Source organism: Hemibagrus wyckioides, linkage group LG18 (genome assembly GCF_019097595.1).
Source record: "Hemibagrus wyckioides isolate EC202008001 linkage group LG18, SWU_Hwy_1.0, whole genome shotgun sequence".
Lineage (NCBI taxonomy): Eukaryota > Metazoa > Chordata > Actinopteri > Siluriformes > Bagridae > Hemibagrus > Hemibagrus wyckioides.
Genome location: NC_080727.1, coordinates 21,066,690 through 21,081,815, shown reverse-complemented (window position 1 = coordinate 21,081,815; position 15,126 = coordinate 21,066,690). Strand labels below are relative to the sequence as shown.

At 42.0% G+C, this 15,126-nt stretch overlaps 1 protein-coding gene and 1 non-coding gene across 14 annotated transcripts in view; one reads left to right on the top strand and one right to left on the bottom strand.

Moving 5' to 3' along the window:
• mark2a (MAP/microtubule affinity-regulating kinase 2a) overlaps positions 1–13,679 on the top strand; it is a 35,702-nt gene extending 22,023 nt beyond the window's left edge. For 5 of the 13 annotated variants that reach the window (XM_058415899.1, XM_058415896.1, XM_058415900.1 and 2 more), the window contains exons 12-19: positions 372–492; positions 588–733; positions 828–916; positions 3,903–4,046; positions 6,038–6,298; positions 8,376–8,402; positions 11,604–11,642; positions 12,158–13,679. In XM_058415899.1, coding sequence (XP_058271882.1) covers positions 372–492; positions 588–733; positions 828–916; positions 3,903–4,046; positions 6,038–6,298; positions 8,376–8,402; positions 11,604–11,642; positions 12,158–12,593 — 1,263 coding nt within the window. In that variant the 3' untranslated portion in view covers positions 12,594–13,679. The other 8 variants (XM_058415901.1, XM_058415897.1, XM_058415892.1 and 5 more) reach the window with 7 other exon arrangements.
• A 1,068-nt stretch (positions 13,680–14,747) lies between these two features.
• Positions 14,748–14,820, bottom strand: trnav-cac (transfer RNA valine (anticodon CAC)). Its single transcript has one exon. It is a non-coding gene; the product is annotated as a tRNA-Val (tRNA).
• Between the last annotated feature and the right edge of the window lie 306 nt (positions 14,821–15,126).

The window sequence follows — 15,126 nt, the reverse complement described above, 5'->3', positions numbered from 1 at the left end:
TTTTTCATGAAAGTTTTCACGGAAAAGCCTGGTCTTTAGCCATTTAACGGATGGATGGATGGATAGATAGATTTTCTCTTTAGCCCCAATAAATAGATTAAATGTAATCCTGATTATTGTTAGTGATGTGCTAAACCAGTGTTAGTTAATTGTACACCTGTCTGTGTGTATAAAGGTATTGATAAGACATGAGGCAGTTTTGACTTGATCATGATTAATCCATATGAAGGAATCCAGGTTTAAGAAAATTAAATCTTTCAAATAATAAGGCATGTGTTGCCAAATTGATCAAATAATCGTGATGTGTGATTTCTGTATTGTAGCAGCCCTACGTTCGTCCAACATTAACGCTCTCTGCTCTCTACCCCCAGCTGGACGAACTCTCGATAAAGCCCCGCCCAAGCATCGACCTCACAAACAATGCCCAGTCACCTTCTCACAAGGTACAACGCAGTACCTCCAACCAGAAGCCGCGCCGATCCACAGACCAAAGTAAGAGCCTCCAAGAAACATTCAGACTTATACACTTCATGCTTATAATTCATACCATGTTTATTTCTTTTTTTCCCTCCTCGTCCCTGCTCCAGGTTTGTCCGTGTCGGTTAAGCGCACTCAGGGCGACAGTAAGCACATCGCTGAAGAATACGGCAGGAAAAGCTCAGGCAGCTCAGCTAAAGTTCCTCCAAGCCCGCTTACTACAACCGACCGAAAGAAAACCCCGACCCCGTCCACCGTTAGTTAACGCTCCATTCATGTTAACGTTAGTGACGTTGGCAAAGATAACATAACCGTGTTTGATGCTGATTGCTCCTCTCTGTGCCCTACAGAACAGCATCCTTTCAACTGGTACGAGTCGTGGCCGAAGCTCTCCAGGTCCTGAGAGATCCACTCTGGGGGTGCAGAATGGCAAGGACAGGTACAAACACACTCTAGTGAAGACACACACACACGTGATACTAACCTGAACGCCGACATTCTTCATCTGTGAGGTACTCGATTATCTTGTGGACGCCTTATTTCTGCATGTGCACCGTGTTTAAGACTTTTTGGAATGGCTCTCACACATGCATGTACAGGTTCATGCTTCTTCACAGCATGAGACTGAAGCTAGTATGGTTCCTGATTAGGAAGACGTCCCACCTGAAGTCTTTCTTGTAAATATTTACACACTTAAATATATGCCTGAAACTAAATCTATCCTTAAGTAATATTATGCATGCTTAGCAATGTGGTTTATTACTTAATGTTCTGCACAACAACAAGCAAAACACTCTATTCTTCTAGAAGCAGCCATCTTGAACAACCCGAGTCACTTTTTTATTCTTCATCAGCTTTGCATTCTGGCCTCTAGGCCTCGTCGCGCAATGTTTGAAGGCAGATTTCTACCAGAAAGCTATGCAGATGACAATATTGTTCTGCCGTCAACTTAAATTAATAAATAGATTGCTTAGCAGTGTTGATCAAAGCAGGTATGTGAAAATTTTGCTTTAAAAAAATTAAATGTCAGACACCTAAATCTTGCCTGGTCGACTAAATTTGTGTGGGAAATAGTTGGATAGTGAAGGATGATTCTTTTAATATCTAAAAAACACAAACCAGAATGAACATGATTTAATTTCCTCATGTGACCTGGTGCAAGAGTGAGTGGATTAAAAGAGTTGTGGGTGGATAAAGGGAGTGCGAGAGGATAGGAAAGGGCATGTGTGGGTAGAAAGGGAGCGAGTGCATAGTGTGTGGGTTCAAGTGGATTAAAAAGAGAGACTCAGTGTGCGAGTGGTGTGAAGGAGACCGCAGGCGGTGGAGTGTTTTTGCGACTGGGAAGGAGTGCGCAAGTGGTCGAGAGTGTGTGCGTGGATACGGGTTGGTAGAAAGTGTGTGAGAGTGGATTGAAAAAGATTGCGAGTGGTTAGTGTGTTCGAGAGGATAGAAGGAGTGCGCAAGTGAGTATAGTGTGCGCGATCGGGTAGAGTGCGTGCGAGTGAATAGAGATAGAACTAGAGTGAGTAGGGAGTATGCAAGTGTATTGAAGCATAGCGAAAGTGCGCGAGTGGATTGATGGAGAGAGAGATTGTGCGAGAGGATTGTGTGTGCGATTGTATAGGAGGATGGTGAGAGTGTGTGAGTGGAATGTATGTATGAGAGGATTGTGTGTGCGAGTGGGTAGAAGAATAGCGAGAGCAGGTAGAGTATGCGAGTGGAGAGGAGAGAGAGTTTGCGCGAATGGATTGTGTGAGCAAGTGTATAGTAGGATAGCGAGAGCGGGTAGAGTATGCGAGTGGAGAGGAGAGCGAGATTGCGCGAATGGATTGTGTGAGCAAGTGTATAGTAGGATAGCGAGAGCGGGTAGAGTATGCGAGTGGATTGTGTTTGCGAGTGGGTAGAGTATGCGAGTGGATTGTGTGTGGTGCGAGTGTGTAGAAGGATAGTGAGAGAGGGTAGAGTATGCCAGTGGATAGAAGGAGAGCGAAAGTGGGTAAAGGGTGGATAGTGTGTGCGAGTTGATGAGTGAATAGGAGAACAAGAATGGGTAGTGTGAGCAAGTGGATGGTGAGTGCGAGTGTGTGCGCGAGTGGGTAGAAGGAAAGCGAGAGTGGGTGGAGAGTGTGCGAGAGTGGGAGAGTGCACTCTGTACTGCTGGCAGATTGAAGAAGAAGGACACACCACACTGCATGGGGTTAGTGTGTACAGTTTGCAGCATAGCAACAGAATCGGGTAGCATAGTGCTGAGTCAAACACACTTCTCTCTCTCCCTCTCGCACACACACACACACGTCTTATTTGCATGCAAGAGTGATCTTTCATCTCTTTACCTCCCAATAGTCTGATGCCTGATGTTTAAGGTGACACTTCCTTTGAATGGTCTCTGTGGTGTACACACACACACACACACAGAGACACACACCTGCACTCACTCGCATGCAAATTTGCCTTAATATACAATTTTGTCTTCTCTCATTCGAATGCATTACTCTTGCAGCATGTTGATTTTCTCCCCTTTTAATCTTTTTTCTTTCTTTTCACATGGAAATCATGCTTTATTTCAGGCAAATGTACCAAATGATTGAATTATCATCTGTTTAACTCACTTGATGAACAGACAGATCATTAAAGTGTACACATAATGCTTATCTGAGTCTTGATTTGTGCTTAGTGCTTTGCAGTTCCCAGGGCATTTTATTTTCCACTGCACACAAGGACTGGCCTGAAACATTAAAGTTCAAGATCATCTGAAAAACCTGAGAGACAAACGAAACGATCTCGACCAGATCAGCATAGAAGCCGTACTTAGATTCATCATTTCACTGGTTAAAGAGCTAGTTGGTTGTCTTGCTAACAAACGTTTTTTAAATTTAATCTGCTAGGTCAAGATAAACACCTGATACGAATGTGTGATCTCACCTTAAGATCTCGCCTCCAGAACGATTCAATGCATATGCCGAGGTTCCACTGTATAAACAAATCTAGTAGGGATACAGGTTTTGTCATTCAGTGAACATAATCATTAAATAGAGCCTAAGGTGCCATGAATTGTTTATACACAAAGGTTTTTTTAATCACTTGATGCTATCTTGAGCAGAAACCGTACAGCACAGATCTTCGGTACTGGACCGATGACCGGTTTGGTGCTTTGTGCAGTGGAAAAACGTCCTGTCGTTGATTTTACTTTGGTGAGATGTTTCAGGTTTGAAACAGAAATGACAAAGCTTCTAACCAAACGAATCCCAGCCTGCATTATCAACACCATGTAACCCAACATCGTGTTGAACTTTGTGTCGTAAAATCGCTCCATCCATCCGTCCCTCCATGAGCTTCTCTCTAACATGTGCGCTTCACACTCCTCTCCCGCCCCCCCCGCGTTGGGGGGGATTGAGGAGGGGGTTTGTGGATGTTTCTCCCACCAGCTTGAGCACACCAGGGTCCCGCGCCTCTACCGCCTCGGCAGCTGCTGTTCTAACTTCCTCTTCTTCCTCCCGCTCCCGCCACCACAAGTCCCTGTCCACCTCGGCCCACCCCAACTCCCCAGACCTCCATGCACATCGGCCCAGGCAAGTTGCAGCACAGCTTCCATGCTGGGGCTGGAGCCATAGAGCAGACCTGCTCAAGACACGAGGATCTTCAGATAACAGAGCTGATGTTATTCTCTGACTGTTTATGCCTTTGCTTTTGTTGCCAGTAATCAAATGCTCGAAGTGTGCTGGAAATGCTTTCCAGTTGTTGATACCGGAACATACCTCCAGAACCCTTTTCAATCTCTCCACCTTTCTCAAAACTCACGTCTTTTTCCTGTGCTGTGTCTCCATGCTTCTTACCTCATGTTTCATATCTCACCCTTATTCCTAACTGACGAAGCCAAGTTGCATTTTCACACTGATCATAGAACCGCTTCTCTCTTCAATTCCTGCTCCTGTTCTCACCGGCACAGTAGCGACGGTCTCGGGTCAGTGTAAAAGTGCACTCATTTCTAACAGCGCTTGTGATGTGGCTTGCGGTTTGGCATCAGACGGCAGTATGTTACGACTCGACTCCCACACGCTCGTCAGTGCCTGCTGCCTCGACCCCTCCTCTTATAGCACTCTTTCTCATTAGAAAACTCGACACACACGCAACACAAATGTACTGCTAACATCATGGTCATTCAGCATGAACGATCTAACAGCAGGTCACAACATTTTGCCTCACATAAGTCTAGTTCACTAGCGGAGGATTGTTACAGCTTTGCATGATAGTATGCGACCCCTTTCCTTCTCAAACCTCTTTAACTAACAGCACTGAGTTTGATTCAGTTCATGGAATGAGACTAAAGTGACTTGGCACTGAAATGCATGTAAGTGGGTTTAACATGGTAAGTGAAGGTCCGTGCACATGGCTGCTAACTCGATATTAATCTCTAGATTTCAGATACTGTCCTGCCTGGTTTTTATTTAATTTTATTCTGAGTTTGAATAATAAAATTCTAAAGTAAATATTTAATGATGCTCAAAAGGATAGTATCCTAGAAAATCTACACTTAATAGCAAGAAATACAGCTTTTCTAAAATATTGCTATTAAAAATATTTGTATTTGGGCCGTTTCCCAAATCCTGACTCAAATATATGAGCTCAGTACTAAAGCCTCTTGATTTATAGCGTCCTCCCTCAGAACTGCACATGACCGTGTCTTGAATTTAAGTGTGTGTGTGAGGTTCTGTCAAAGCGAAGACCATCAGGAAAACCAGTCAGGAAGTCAGAAGAGAAAATGGTGTGAGGAAGAAAAGAATTAGGACGAATGGTGGATATAATGACGATAGAATGAAGAAAGATGTCAGTTATAAGCCATAAAGTACTGTAACGATTGCCCAAGTTGTATTATGGGAAAGCATGAGGCTAAGGGAAATGGAGCGGTTTGCTAATAATTAGTAATTAGTATTAAAGCTGCTAAATCTGTGGCATAAGGAAGGCCCGCCCCCCTTTGGATAAGTGTTGTGTTAAATAAGCAATTTGGGAAATGTTGTATGTCACAAAATGATAAAAAAAAAAAAAAAGGGGGAATAATGTAACTGTATAAGTAAATAAAGTGAATCAGAGATGCATATATAAAGAGAGAGGGGGAGAGAAATCATCGAGGGAGGTTTTTATTAACATTTTGAAAGCATTAGAGATCATTCAGCCAGGGCTCATAAATTAATTGCTACACGTACTTTACAACCCCTGCGCTTTATTTTTTTATGTGCTGTGTAATTATTACTAAAATTGCTGTCGGCATGATTTATAAAAGAATTAATATTCATCCGACTTGTAATAGGGCAAAAATTCCAAATAGGAATGTTTTGTGAACTAGGAGGTGGACGATATGAGAGAAGCTTCATATCATGATGTTTGAGGAGCTATACATATGTATGGTGATGTTCAGGTTTTCGAACTAAATTTATTTTAAAAACGCAATTCAGTTGAAATTTATGTTTTTATACAGAATCAGCTGCTTTAAGTGTGAGCAAAATAATAATATGACGATATGCTGATGATTAAACTAATCCTTATCATGTCTACTAAATGTCAGCAGCGTTACACAACGAGTTCCAGTGGTGTCTCCGTCAACCAACAACATAAGCAACTCCACGGTAGCAGACCGCACCAACTTCCCCAGAGGGGTGACGAGCAGAAGCACTTTCCACGCGGGCCAACAGAGAGCCTCACGCGACCAGCACACCTCCACCTACAACGGGCCACCAGCCTCCCCGTCGCTCTCTCACGGGAACAGCCAGGTCCGTCGCACCGGTACTGGCATCTTCAGCAAATTCACCTCCAAATTTGTGCGCAGGTGAGTTCGAAACACTGGAAACGGTTTAGCTTGATTCCAGTTCATAATTCAGTTTATGCATATTTAAGGGGATGAGAAAAGAAACATAATTTTTAAAAACTTTTTGGGTCAGAATTGGAAATATTGGAACAAAGATTGATATCAAGACAAGGTTCAAATGTACTTTAGATCTTTTTACAGGTAATGTAAGCAGCTAGCTGAGACAAAATGAGCTATATTTGGAATAAGGATGTAAATGCCTCCTTTAGTGAACATGGTTAAAAGCTGAACTAAACAGTGCAGCAGTCACCTGAAGCAGATTTTGTCTGTTACCTTGTGTGAGTATCTCTGGCTCAAGATGAAGCAGGTGCAGTGCTTAGTTGTGGCGTTTTTCTCTGGTAGTCAGTTGGACTCTACCAAAAAAAATCAGGAAAGGGCAACGAGACCTTCAGTGTCCATCTGTACCCTTGTCTCAAGGACACAAAGCTCTCTTCCTCTGGTGGGCTGCTGGAGCCGGAGCAGGTTTAGGGAGTCGTATTGTATGATGTTTAATGTTGTCATTTTCTCTTTTGTTAGCATGAATATTAGCTGGCTAGTATCCATTCAGTTTGTTTTGGATCCTCCACTTGTTTACTTGTGGATTTTTGTAATAATTGGTACCAGCCTTACACTCTCTGGTGTCTGAGGTTGCATGTATACCTGCAGTCTCATTGGCTCCCAGCGCTTCCAAACACCTGCCACTTCCTGCCCACTCTCCCCATCATACGACAGCTCCTGACTGGGTACGGCTAACACGTACTTCCTCACAGACTTGTGAAGCCAGACAGCTGTGTCTTCTCCAGCTGCTGCTCATTCTGCATCACAAGGCAGCATAACACAAGCATAACGTAGAGAAAATCAGAACTCTTCTTCATACACGGGCTCACAGACACCAGTGATTGGCTAGTGTTGCTGTGATCGACATGGAAGGTGCTGCGACATCTTTCCCACCGAGAGAATTCAGTTTCTCTGCGCTCCCTCGGCTTCAAATTCAGTTTGAAGTCGTTTGTGTCGAGTGAAAATACGAGATAAACTTGTGTATGTTTGCTGGCTGGCAGGCCATGGGAAGAGATGTGTTGTTTGTCTGTCACTCAAACTGCCTTTTTCAGCAGAAGTAGGGGATTCTTGGCCATGTTTATTGAACTTTCTAGAAATCTGCATGATGAGATGATCCTTAACTTAGTCAGTGATACTAAACTGTACGAGTTGAAGGCTGTCTATGACTTTCCCAAACACGTTTCCATTACAATCCAGAGAAAATTAGGTTTCTTGCTATAACTCTTAAAACCCTGGTAGAATCCTCACCATCATCTTGAAGGCCATTACATAGCTGTATCAGCTCTAGTGACTTCACAAGTAGAATTTCCTCTTCAGATCTATATAATGAATTTTAAACAAGGCTGCTTTTTCCAGTGTAGACCAAATATGAGGGCATTTTGACAGCAGCGGTGGTCTTTACCACCTTATTCCAAAGTCACATCACTACTAGCTCACTTAGTCCAGATTTTCAGAAGAAATGCTGCCTTTTAGAATGTTTCACAATTATTATTATTATTATTATGGCATTTTGTGGGATGAAAGGATCGTTCAAAGTTCACCCATTTGGCCTGTTGACTTTGCAGTTACTCCCTTCTTTCAGGACAAGCTGGTATGAAGTGGCACAGATATCAGTGGCTAAGAACCGATCCCTCGTAATCATGGGCTCTCGGAGCAGGGATGGGTTTCACTGTGAGAAACACCATAAGGGATCATGTACCACCACCCCAACCCCACCCCATCCCCTTTTAATCTCATTAATCTGTAATCCCCTTCAAAATAAAACCCCCCAAATGCTCAAGATTAATTGCTAATAACTACAATATAATTCCAGCTATAATAACATTATTGCTTATTATGTCCCTCCAGTTAACCCTTAATTGCCCTCAAGTCACCTGAAAGGCCACCTGGGATTTTATGTCTGTCTTAATCCTTTTTTTTTCTTTCAGATTTTGCTATATTTTTACTTCACATTTGAGAACATACTTTTTTTTTTTCTTCCCTACCTTTTTTTCCCTTGTAGAAATCTCTCATTCCGATTCCCCAGAAGGTAGGCAATACCAAAACCCTTGAATCATCGCAAAAAAAGTGCTCTCTTTCCTTCTGTGGTCTTTCAATGCAAGGGATATTGTTATTTTTTTTTTGTTAATATATATATCGTACATCTCTCTCTCTACGGTTTTGCCTTTCACTAATACCCTGCGTCCATCGCCCGGCTCGCTCCTTCTCCAGTCTTTTTCCTCCTCCCCTCGCTTCTCCTCCCTCAGTGAATAACTCTGATCCCTTTTCCATTCATATCTCACCCTTTTGTTGGGGCTGTTGACTCCGGTCAGTGTTTGTTGTGCCTCAGACCTTGTGAATAGGTCTCCCTTGTGCCATAGTCTGTGCTGTTTTCATGCAAATCTCCTACAATGCAGTTAAGTAACTACAATGACCGACTCCTCAAAGTCACACATGCCTCAGATGAAAACGCACTTTGAAACCTGACCATCCTGGTTCTGTGTCTGTTACTGAAGTGTCCTGATGGCTGAACTGATGTGCTGCTTTTTTGTCTGTGTTCTGGCCTCGTCTTGTCTGCCCTGGGTGTGTATTCGCCTTCTCAACCTCTCGGAGTCAGTACGCACGCTCCTCACTACGGTTCCTCATACGGCGGCCAGAATACGGGAAAAAATAAATGTTACGCATATTAATATTCATTTTGTTTCAATATGGGGTTTGTAAAACATTGTAAATGAAACAGTTAGATTTTAGACTATAACTTACTGATATAAATTGGAAGACTTTCTACTCTACGTTTCTAAATGAATGCAAGCCTCAACTGGAAGAACCCAAATTACGTTAGAGTCCTGTTATATAAAAGAAATAAAATACTTCAGTTCACGCCTGTTATAGTTGGGTGGTGATGTGAAGCTGAGGGCCATTACCAACCCATTTTTTCTGTAACAGCACATCCTGCAGTGTTTTATTTCTCGTACACCACTCCAAATTACCAAGAGCTGTTATTTATTAATCCAAAGCATGTTTGTTGGTCCACAAACATGTCCACGTATGTCCATAGCAGCTAGAAAAGTATTTGCTGGTGTTCTCACTTTTCTCTGCCAAGACAAAACAAAAAAAAAACGTTACACCTGGCATTAACATGCGTCCTGAGTGATCGGATCACAGATGGTCAGCACCGGGTACGCATCTCTGAGACGATCTGTGATCCAATCACTCGAACCACATTCGGAGGTGGTCTGGATCGCACCTGGCTGCATCACATTTGTAGTGAATTGCATCCCAGACAGCAATAAAGGACCAGCTAATCGACTGCTTCGTTGCTCTTGCCGGAAAATACGTAATCATGAGACAATTTAGAAATATTTTCACTAGGTTAATGGATAAAGGGCGACTCTATTAAAGCAGGTGTTAAATAAACAGCCCGGTTCGTCATCTCGTCTCTCATTCTTACAATTTTTCTATGCAACCCATGTGATTCAGATGCCTGAGGCTTGAGTATGTAAAAGGATGAAGGACATTTCTGCTTGCGAATATATAGAGCTTAATTCCAACATAATAAATGTGCATGTGGAGAATTCAGGAAGGGTGTCGGTATTTGTTATAGACAATGTAGCTTAAGTTTTAATTCTTGGTTTAGCTCATTGCTAAAATGAATGGTTAAAATGTACTAAGGAAATCGACATCAGTGTGCAGTTGTGTGTGTGTGTGTGTGTGTGTGTGTGTGTAAGTGAGGGATGGGATGTGTGCTGCTCCGTGAAGGTTGGGGGGGGTTTGAGGAGGCTCTGTGGTGTATGTGGTGGAGGGACTGTTGCAGCAATGCTTTCTGGCTTATGCTTTCCCTATTCTCTGCAGTGAGGAAGTGGAAGTGGTTCACTACTTAAAAGCTGTTTGTGTGCTGATATGTTTACTGCCCTTTTATTCTCTCCGTTCCTAAGGCTGCTAATGCTTATTTATATCACTGTTGAAGCAAATGTCTAGATCAGGTTAAGCTTTTTAGCTGTAGTACAGCATTAGTTCTTGTTCATGTAAGAAGCTTGTAGCTTTTAAACCTGATTGTGTTATGATTATTCTCAGTGTGGGTCTAATATTAAAATACCTCTGAAAATGTCGTTTTAAACCATGTGTTGTTTATACACTGTATTGCCAAAAGTTTGGGGATGACCCCTTCCTGTTCCAACATGACTGCACACCAGAGAACACCTTTGGGATGAATTAGAGCGGAGACTGCGAGGCAGGCCAAAACTGGGACACCTGCCTTTACATGCACATGGATGTAATATGGAGTTGTCCCGCCCCTTTGCAGCTATAACAGCTTCAACTCTTCTGGGAAGGCTTTCCACAAGGTTTAGGAGTGTGTTTATGGGAATTTTTGACCGTTCCTCTAGAAGCACATTTGTGAGGTCAGGCACTGATGTTGGACGAGAAGGTCTGGCTCGCAGTCTCCGCTCTAATTCATCCCAAAGGTGTTCTATGGGGTTGAGGTCAAGTTAAGTTCCTCCACACCAAACTCACTCATCCATGTCTTTATGGACCTTGCTTTGTGCATGTTGGAACAGGAAGGGGTCATCCCCACACAAAGTTGGGAGCATGAATTTGTCCAAAATGTCTTGGTATGCTGAAGCATCTTTGGAGGGGTGTCCCAAAACCTTTGGCATTATGGTGTATGTACAAATATTTTTCCCTAAGATCTTTATGATTTTCGCCTCATGGCCTTTCACTATGCATTGTAACCAGCAGACATTTCAGTATCTGGGTCATGAATTTGTGGCATGTTTTCATAGGTTTGGATAATTAGATCTAAATTGTTAACTAAATGATCCCAGTTTGTTTCTGACTAACATTAACAAAGTCTAGCACAGGGGTTCTACAGATAAAAGTTTCAGATTATGATGTCATAAGGCAAAATTTACATATCAGACCATCATGATCATTTTTTTTTTTGCATGGACGTTGTATACCAGTTTAAATAAATAAATAAAGGGGGGGGGTCTCTCTCTCTCTCTCTCTCTTTTTAAGAAATCATGGAATTTTGCTATTCGAGTGTTAACCATTTAAAAAACTTTTTTTTTTTTTAGTTCAGAGGTACTTTAATATTATTCAAATGCTATTATTATTTAAGACTTTTAAGCTATTATCTTCTCAGAAGCCTCTAGTCATTGGGAGTTGATACAGGTGTTAGTTCTGTTTAATGGCCAGTAACAAGACCATAAAAAGTGATTAATAGACTAAACTTGTGCCGGTTTTCTTTGAGGAGTCCGTATGAGGGCGAGGGTCGAGATGAGGCCAGCAGGTGAGGACATCAATTAAGTAACGATCATTATAATGTTTAAACCTGATCACTACATTGGGTGTAATTGGTTATAGCTCTATTATTCATTATGAATGAATGACACATTTGAATGAATTAGGCTTGACATGTCCTTTGTGTCCTTCCTAAAAGAATCACTTGGATCGTTAGACTTGCAGAGATCTTCTCCTTGATTATTAAATTCCACCCAGCTAATCACCAGTACTAGTCAATTCAGTTATTTTAGTACAGACTTGTTTATTTTTTATTTTTTTAAATCAAATACATTTTTATAAAGGATGCCAACGTGGTTTGACTGCATTGTAGCCCTGCGTCATAATGTCACATTTTATTTTTGAGTCAATCATGATTCCCCGTGTACAATTCAGATGGTAATGTGTCTGTTCTTCTAAGTATGTGAGCTTTGCTTCAGTGGATGAGGTTGTGTTGTCCTAATTGTGTACCGTTTTTTGTTCATCTTCTCCTCTGTTTGTCTCCTCTCATCACCTCCACCCAAGACCCATGTTGAGCACTGCAGAAAAGATGGAGAAAGGCACCCACGGATCAGCGGGGGATGAGAACAGGGACTCCGTGTCATCCTCGTCTCCTGTGTCCAGCACGCCCTCGTCCACCCAGTCGTCCAAGGACATCAAGCCGCGTTCGCTGCGCTTCACCTGGAGCATGAAGACCACCTCGTCCATGGAGCCCAACGAGATGATGAAGGAGATCCGGAAGGTTCTGGACTCCAACAGCTGCGATTATGAGCTGCGCGAGCGCTTCATGCTGCTCTGCAAGTCAGGGAATCCTCCATGTGACGACTACGTTCAGTGGGAGATGGAGGTGTGCAAGCTGCCCCGCCTCTCCCTCAACGGCGTGCGCTTCAAACGCATCTCGGGCACCTCCATCGCCTTCAAGAACATCGCCTCCAAGATTGCCAACGAGCTGAAGCTGTGAGGAATCGAAACATGATTTGGGGACGAAGCTAATACCGAATTATGTGCAGAAGTGAGAGCTGTAGCCCAGATGTGCGTTAAGGAGAAAATGGACAAAAAGTGGCGCCATCAGAAGCAGGGACAGTGACGAGTTTAAAGACTGTAAATGAAGCAGGATGCTTAGCACAGATTGGTGGGGGAGGTCGGTGTGTGTATGGATGTTTTGAGGGCCCCCTTGATGTTTTTTTTTGTTTGTTTTTTTTTGTTTTTTTTTCCTTCTTCTTATTTTATTTTATTTTTTTGTGGGAGCTGTTTCCTTGGTTTGGGTTTTCTGTCCCCACATCGCCCCCCAGCCCCCTCAGTCCCCCCCACCTGTATTTTGTTGTCATCTTTTATTTGTGTTTCCAGTTTTGTGGTTTTTCCTTGCTCCTCAGAGTCTTTTCTGTTTAAACAGTATAGTGATGGAGGAAGGACGTTTATTGATGTAATTATTGAACTGAAAAGTGTTTGCTGGTGATTCTTATACTACAAACTTGAACCAGCAACCGTCTCAACACGCTGTAATCCCCCCCTCCCCCCTCCCCAATCCCACACGTTACTTGATTTTGTTACTTCCAGTTCCAGAGTACTGGTTATGAACAGAGAGGTAGGTTGGTGGTTTTGACACTGAATGTACAGCACGATTAGTGATGGGTAACTGAGACTGAAGTACTACGCACATTTAGTTAGAGCCATAGTGAAATTTGAATCTTTACTCATCTTGCTGTGGTTCACATTCTCAGCCTCCACACTCAACGTGTACATCACAGTAACGTGTCTCTAACGTATCTGATCCGAAAATGGAAGTGCAGACTTGAACCCTCAGTGCTCTGGAGGTGAATCACCTCTCTGCACTCTAAGCCCAGACAATTAGGTTTTTTTCTCTTCCTGCTGCACGGGTTATATGTCAAAAACTAATTAAGGGCCAATTAAGTCATTATTGGTGGATTGTAGTGTAATTAAGAGTTGCTGGTTGGTTTCAATGTGCTGCACTGGAATGAGTCTGTGTTTTGTTGCCTTTTTTTTTCTGGAGAAGATTATATTATAAAAATAAAAAAGTTGGATGATTTGTTGTCTCTTGATTTGCCAGATGTTTTTCTTTTCCACTGAATTTTCTTTTGCGATCCTCATGTTTCGGTGCTATCAGCCATGGCGTGTTGATGAAACGGTATTCATCACTGCACGAATGTTATAAAAAGTCAAATTGGACCTTGTTTAGGAAGCCGGATATGAGGGAATTTTATTTGTGAGTCACGAGAGTATTAACACGTGGATTGCTTAGAGGAATGTAAACCTAGACTGATAAGACTTTGAATCATTTAAGTGCCCAGAGTTATTTCCATTTTATTATATAAAATATGTAAAAAAAAAAAACATGAAAATTACACTAGACACAGTTTTCATATTAAAACCTTGAAAGAAGGCATCTTAGGTGGTCTATATAGTGCCTATGGAATGACTGACCGAAGGCACATCCACACACAAAATACACGCATTCCGGGCCGGAAAGGTTTTTCCTCAATAACTTAATAAACTTTTGCTAAGGACATGGCTTTACACAGTTTTTTTGATCATGTACCACATACCTTACAGATTATTTGTACATTTATGTAATACAAACATTGATTATTTCACCTAAGACCTTGCTATATTTACGCCATTTTGTCAGTCCGGTTCTGAAATCAGGGTCTGTCCTCTCTGAAGCAGATAGGAGCCAGAGTCTTTTAAGACTCAAAATAACTGCCTGGGAGAGTTGCCAAGATGGCCGCAGAGTGGACAGCCTTTACTGTGAGGAGTTTGCTGGGCCCTACTATGGAAACCATGGCAACCAGCAGTGTCTTAAAGATAGGAAAGTTGAACCACTTAATAATAATAATAATAATAATAATAATAATAAAAAAGCTAAATCCTTTTTATTTATTTATTTTTACACATCATACCCTATTTAGTATCATGGTCATACATTGATGTCCAGTGACGGCTAAAATATATAAGAAGGACTTGCTGTGACGTGGAAATTAAAACAAAGAAAGTGTAATATCTTCGTCACCGTCTTTATAATTAGCCCTTTAGCTTCTGTTGTTCAAAGCATTTGCCAAAAGTCAGACTAAATGCGTTCAACCTAAAATAAAGCATGTGTTTCCGCCCGGTTTCGAACCGGGGACCTTTCGCGTGTGAGGCGAACGTGATAACCACTACACTACGGAAACTTCGATGCACAACCTTTTCACATCTATCCTTTTGAACTAGTTAAAACTTAATGTATGTTATAATGTTGATGAAATGCAGGGCACTTGTGCTTTACATGCAATATTTACTAGAGAATTGCTCTTTACACATGGGTGCTCCAGAAAAATGGACTTTGTCCAGCTACGCCATTGGAACAGCAAATTCTAAATGCTCCGATATACCAACTATTTCTTAATCCACTATTTCACGATGGTGTTTAAATAAAAAAAACAGCTAGTTAAAACAACACTTGAATTATTTACAACAATATATTTCAGTTTAAAGAT